Raw genomic sequence first — 6000 nt, 5'->3', positions numbered from 1 at the left:
CTGGATACATGAGGTTATAATCCTTGGATTAGATAGTCAAAGAATAAGATTACACAACTAGATTTCTCAGACTTTGGTTGGTTTGAATTATGATTATAGCTATACAACCCCAGCCTAGGTTTCCATGGAAATGAAGCCTTAATAGAATTCATTCCAGTAGACTGACAGCGTCTATTAAGTATTACTTAATTTTTGCAGAGAATCACTCCAGCACCTAGAAGCTGAAAAATTTGGTTTATCACCTGCATCTAACAAGCTTTCCCGGAGCTTTTGTTTTCTATCTTTATATGCCAAAGTAATAAATGTTGACTTGATGTATGTGACCCTCAGATGCTGGACTGGAGATTGGCAAATGCACATTTTATTCTGGCTGTGATGTTGATGCTGTGGAGTTCAGGAAAAGTACACTCAGTGGATGTAACAACAGAGGTAATGGAAACTAGCTTAAGGGACCATATTTTTTTTTATGAACATAAGCCATTTCTACTTATCAGAAGCAGGTCCTGCTGACAAATAGAGAGATGCCTTGATAACACAAAATCGAGGAAATAGACATTTTTTTTTTCTATTGTCTTGACCTCAGTGTAGATTCAGAGAAGGCCAGTTATCTGAATGTCAAAAAATAAACTGGAAGTAATAAAGATGTGTATTCCTTGAACAAAAAAGCACTAAGAGAAAATTCAATATCATTTCAGCCGTATTTTTAATTAAATCAATTACATTAAGATGAAGTGCTTTTGTGTGAAATTTGAAGTTGTTACATGTCAAAATTTGAGTCGCTTTGGCCAAACTTTGTATGACTATACAAATGTTTTCTTGCTGCCATGACTAAAGTACACAGAGAAATGTTTATTTGGCTCATTTGATCTTATTAGAAAGTGTTCTCTGTACTTTGTAAAATTACAAGTGAGAATCTGAAAGCCATTTTGCTGAAGGAAAAGTTTTACATGAGATCTATGATTTTTTTTTCTTAGGATTAATTAAGAGTATCTTTAAAAAGGAACAAAATTCTATTTTGCATGTGTGGCAGTTGGAAGAATGAAAACATATTTTTTGAAGGATGCACTGAGAGATAATAAAAGATATCCTATCTTTGCCCTTTGAAAGTTTGTCTACTGCTCTCTAGAGTTTCTTTCTCATGATTATAGCATCCTTCCCTTCCCCAGTTTCTATGTTGTCAAGTTTATGTAAGAGAGTGATAGACATTGAAATTTTAAGAGGAGTCTGTGGACATTGTGCAGTCTGCATTATAAATAACAAGAACCAGGAGAGATTTCTTATTTTCTTTTTACCAGATGAGAGCCTGTTTGCAATAATTAGCTTCTTGGCAGTATTCAGGATAGAAGAGAAAAGGGGGAGACAAGGGATAGAGAAGCAGGTTATGAGGTGATTAAGAGTGTACATACACTAAGCAGAGAAGAGGAGCTGATATAAGTCACTACTGATGGGAATCAGAAAGAGCAAGAGCAAGAGTTTTTCCAGGAAGAACTGACCAGACTTAGTGCAAATTTGGTTGGTTTAGGAAAGAGGAGGCTCAATAGCTTTGAGTCAAGGTGTCAGACGACATGTATTTCACAAGAGAGTTGCTGGAGCCAACGATGAAAAGGCTTGGAAAATGCCACTCTTTCATTTTATGGGGGAAAATGAAGAACATAGAAAGAGAATGGAAGAAATAATCTAAGAAGAAAGAAAGGAAGTGAAGAAAAAGAGTCTTGCCAAGACCAAGAGTCTGGCACAAGGAGAAATGTGACATACAGGGTGGGCAGGAAGGAGGTCCCCGGAGCTAGTTTCTTCCCACAGGGGAATATTCTCACTTTCTTAGAAAAGAAATAATATCCCCCAGACTCCACAATGACTAGAGACAGTTAATAGGAACACTTTTTAAAATGCTGTGATCAGGATTAGGAAAGGAAAAGACACCCACACTTTTATGTCTTGAATGCAGTGCAAAGTGGCAATATGCATAACAAACTAGAAATTTTACACAGGAGGATAAAGTCATTGGGATAGTTCTGACTCACTGTAGACACTCATTAACATGTGGTAATACATCATATGGAAAGAGATAATAAGCTTCCTGAGGGCAGAGACTGGATTTTGTTCACTTTTTTATCCCTCAGGTCTAATGCAGAACCTGGTACATACTGGATGCTTAATGGCTTGAATCAATAAGGTGTGAATGAATGGTGAAAAGATAGTGTGAGGTTTGCATTTTCAATATTCATTTCATTATTCATTCAATAAATATTCAGAAATGTACTGAGTACTAACTATGAGCAAAATATTGGCTTAAGTATTCAATAAAAGACTAATTAGACATAGTTATTGCCCTCAGGTTACTCACAATCTAACAAGCAATACAAATTTATTGTACCAATCTAATACAAGGGAAAATGTAATGAGTGCAATGAAGAAAGATAGATAAAGTGCTATGGGAATGATAAGGAAGGATGCAGCTCTTACTGGGAAAGAACCTAAAAGAATGATCAGTTAATATACTAAATTTTAGAGGCAGGCCATAGTTTTTCCTTTTTTCCTGGGTGTTTGTGTGTGTTTGTGTGTGTGTGTGTGTGTGTGTGTGAGTGTGTATTGTTTTAATTGTGTTTAGACATACCTCATCTCTATGCATTTTTGTCCCCATAAGTCTTTTTCTAGAGACATAAATCCATAAGAAATCAAGTTTCATGACAGGCAGGTCAGCTAAAGCTAGCAAAAGCCAAATGCAGATGATTATATATATTTCAGGTTTCTTTTTCTGAACAAATGGAATCACCTTTCTTGCCCTATAGGCTTTTGATTCTGGAGTCATAGATGTGCAGTCACCGCCCACAGTCAGGGAAGAGAAATCAGCTACTAATCTGGCAGCAAAACTCTTGCTTCTTGATGAACTTGTGTCTCTGGAGAATGATGTAATTGAAACAAAGAAGAAAAGGAGCTTCTCAGGTTTTGGGTCTCCCCTGGACAGACTCTCTGCTGGCTCTGTTGATCATAAACGTAAACAGAGGTAAGTGAACTCTTGGAGGAAGAATATTTTTTTTTTTAATTCTACCACTCTAACTTCAGAAACAGATTTCCACATAAAAAAATATAATGAAAACCTTGTAGGTAAACATACTTGACAATGTTTTAGCTAACTTGTGAGTTTAATAGTATGATTTTGGAAATAATGGTTTAGGAAGCAAAATGACTGCTACAGTATGCATTAATATTCTTGTCATATTTTCCTGAGGAAGCTTCCATCGCATGCAAATGTAAAATAGTTATTATAAGAGATTACAGCATTGGGAGATGAAGGGGGGTGTGTGTATTATGGGATAAATGTTATGGCCACTTGAGTCTTCAATTTAACAGAGATAACCAGAATTCCATTTCTATTTTCACCTATGATACAGAGCTTTCCAGAATGTGTCAATGAGCCCACTCTCATATACCAAAAGGTAGTGAAGATCTCTTAGGACTTGGAGTCATTAAACATGTGTTTAAATCAAATTTCTGATCATTTCTAGCTATATGACTTGTACAAGTACCTTACTTTCTGTGCTCCTCAGCTTATTTATCTGTAAAATGTGGATAATTACTTAACCTCCATAAAACTCAAATGAGTACTTTATAAGCTGTTATTATAATAGAATTAGAGTAATTAAATCACCCTTTAATCATTGAGTGACTATCAGCAGTTGTTTCGATCTTGATTCATCTTCTACCTCCTCAGTCTTTGTTCCTGATGCCATACATTCCATATTAGCAATGTCACAAGAGACCACCCAATTGCCAAGGTCAGGAATCTGAGGAATTTACTAGGATTCTTTTTGCTTACTTTAAACATTCCATTTTTCATGAAATTCTTCAAATCCTATTTGCTTTGTATCTCAAATATCTCCAGAATATCTTTTCCCGTTAAGGCTTTCTTAATTCTGCCTAAATTATCATTTTCATATTTGTTTTTTCCTCCAGTCTTTCTTCATTTCCACCTCTACCACCATCATCACCTCTTTAGCACCAATGTATCCTCTGCTCTGCTACCAGGGGATCAATTAACACCAAAATCTTTTGGTGAAATGTTCCCATTGGTTACAAGAAAAAAGAAAACTCCTCAGCAAGCCCTACAAAGAATTTCAACATCTGGCACCCCATTTTGTCACGCGATTGCTTCCATGTCTTTGCCCCAGTCTCACTTGTTTACTTGGAGCTCTGGGACTTGTCATGTGTGTTCATAGTCCAACGTCTCTGCTGTGCTCTAGGACTCAGCATACAGGATGTGATTTTCTAGACTTCTCTTCTTCTTCTTTTTTTTTACTAACACATAATGTATTATTTGTTTCAGTGGTACGGGTCTGTGACTCATCACTCTAACACAATTCACAGTGCTCACCATAGCACATACCCTCCCCAATGTCCATCACCCAGCCACCTCATCCCTCTCACCCCCCTCCACTCCAGCAACCCTCAGTTTGTTTTCTGAGATTAAGAGTCTCTTATGATTTGTCTCCCTGCCTGGTTTCATCTTGTTTCATCTTTCCCTCCCTTCCCCTATGATCCTCTGTCTTGTTTCTCAAATTTCTCAGATCAGTGAGATCATATGATAATTGTCTTTCTCTGATTGACTTATTAGCCTAATGCCCTCTTGTTCCAGCCACATCATTGCAAATGGCAAGATTTCATTTTTGATGGTTCCATAATATTCCATTGTATATATATACCACATCTTCTTTATCCATTCATCTGTTGATGGACATCTAGGCTCTTTCCATAGTTTGGCTATTGTGGACATTGTTGCTATAAACATTGGGGTGCACAGGCCCCTTTGGACCACTACATTTGTATCTTTGAGGTAAATATCCAGTAGTGCAATTGCTGGGTCATAGGGTAGCTCTTTTTTCAACTTTTTGAGGAACCTCCATACTGTTTTCCAGAGTGGCTGCACCAGCTTGCATTCCCACCAACAGTGTGGGAAGGCTCCCCTTTCTCCGCATCCTGTCCAACATCTGTCATTTCCTGACTTAATTTTAGCCATTCTGACTGGTGTGAGGTGGTATCTCATTGAGGTTTTGATTGGGATTTCCCTGATGCTGAGCGATGTTGAGCACTTTTTCACTGTTGACCATTTGCATGTCTTCTTGCAGAAATGTCTGTTCATGTCTTCTGCCCATTTCTTGATTGGATTCTTTGTTCTTTGGGTGTTGAGTTTGATAAGTTCTTTATAGATTTTGGATACTAGCCCTTTATCTGATATGTCATTGGCAAATATCTTCTCCCATTCTGTTGGTTGTCTTTTGGTTTTGTTGACTGTTTCTTTTGCTGTGCAAAATCTTTTTATCTTGATGAAGTCCCAATAGTTCATTTTTGCCCTTGCTTCCCTTGCCTTTGGCGATGTTTCTAGGAAGAAGTTGCTGTGGCTGAGGTCAAAGAGGTTGCTGACTGTGTTCTCCTCAAGGATTTTGATGGATTCCTGTCTCACATTTAGGTCTTTCAACCATTTTGAGTCTATTTTTGTGTGTGGTGTAAGGAAATGGTCCAGTTTCATTCTTCTGCACGTGGCTGTCCAATTTTCCCAACACCATTTGTTGAAGAGACTGTCTTTTTTCCATTGGACATTCTTTCCTGCTTTGTCAAAGATTACCTGATCATAGGGTTGAGGATCCATTTCTGGGCTCTCTATTCTGTTCCGTTGATCTATGTGTCTGTTTTTGTGCCAGTACCATCCTGTCTTGATGATGACAGCTTTGTAATAGAGTTTGAAGTCCAGAATTGTGATGCCACCAGCTTTGCTTTTCTTTGTCAACATTCCTCTGGCTATTTGGGGTCTTTTCTGGTTCCATACAAATTTTAGGATTATTTGTTCCATTTCTTTGAAAGAAGTTGACGGTATTTTTTTTTATTAAAGATTTTATTTATTTATTCATGAGAGACAGAGAGAGAGGCAGAGGGAGAAGCAGGCTCCCAAGGAGCAGGGAGCCCGATGTGGGACTTGATCCCAGGACCCTGGGATCATGACCTGAG

At 37.7% G+C, this 6000-nt stretch overlaps 1 protein-coding gene across 1 annotated transcript in view; it reads left to right on the top strand.

Annotated features, from left to right (window-relative positions):
• Positions 1-330: 330 nt before the first annotated feature.
• OSTN (osteocrin) overlaps positions 331-6000 on the top strand; it is a 28963-nt gene continuing 23293 nt past the window's right edge. Inside the window, exons 1-2 of the mRNA XM_064575608.1 lie at positions 331-429; positions 2790-3004. Of these exons, the coding sequence (XP_064431678.1) occupies positions 331-429; positions 2790-3004 (314 nt within the window). The remainder of the gene's footprint in view (positions 430-2789; positions 3005-6000) is intronic.

This window comes from Mirounga angustirostris, unplaced genomic scaffold (genome assembly GCF_029215605.1).
Source record: "Mirounga angustirostris isolate CCGP_5_RB_7025 unplaced genomic scaffold, mMirAng1.0.hap1 SCAF_1, whole genome shotgun sequence".
In the NCBI taxonomy this organism is placed as follows: domain Eukaryota; kingdom Metazoa; phylum Chordata; class Mammalia; order Carnivora; family Phocidae; genus Mirounga; species Mirounga angustirostris.
This window is presented reverse-complemented; position numbering and strand designations above follow the sequence as displayed.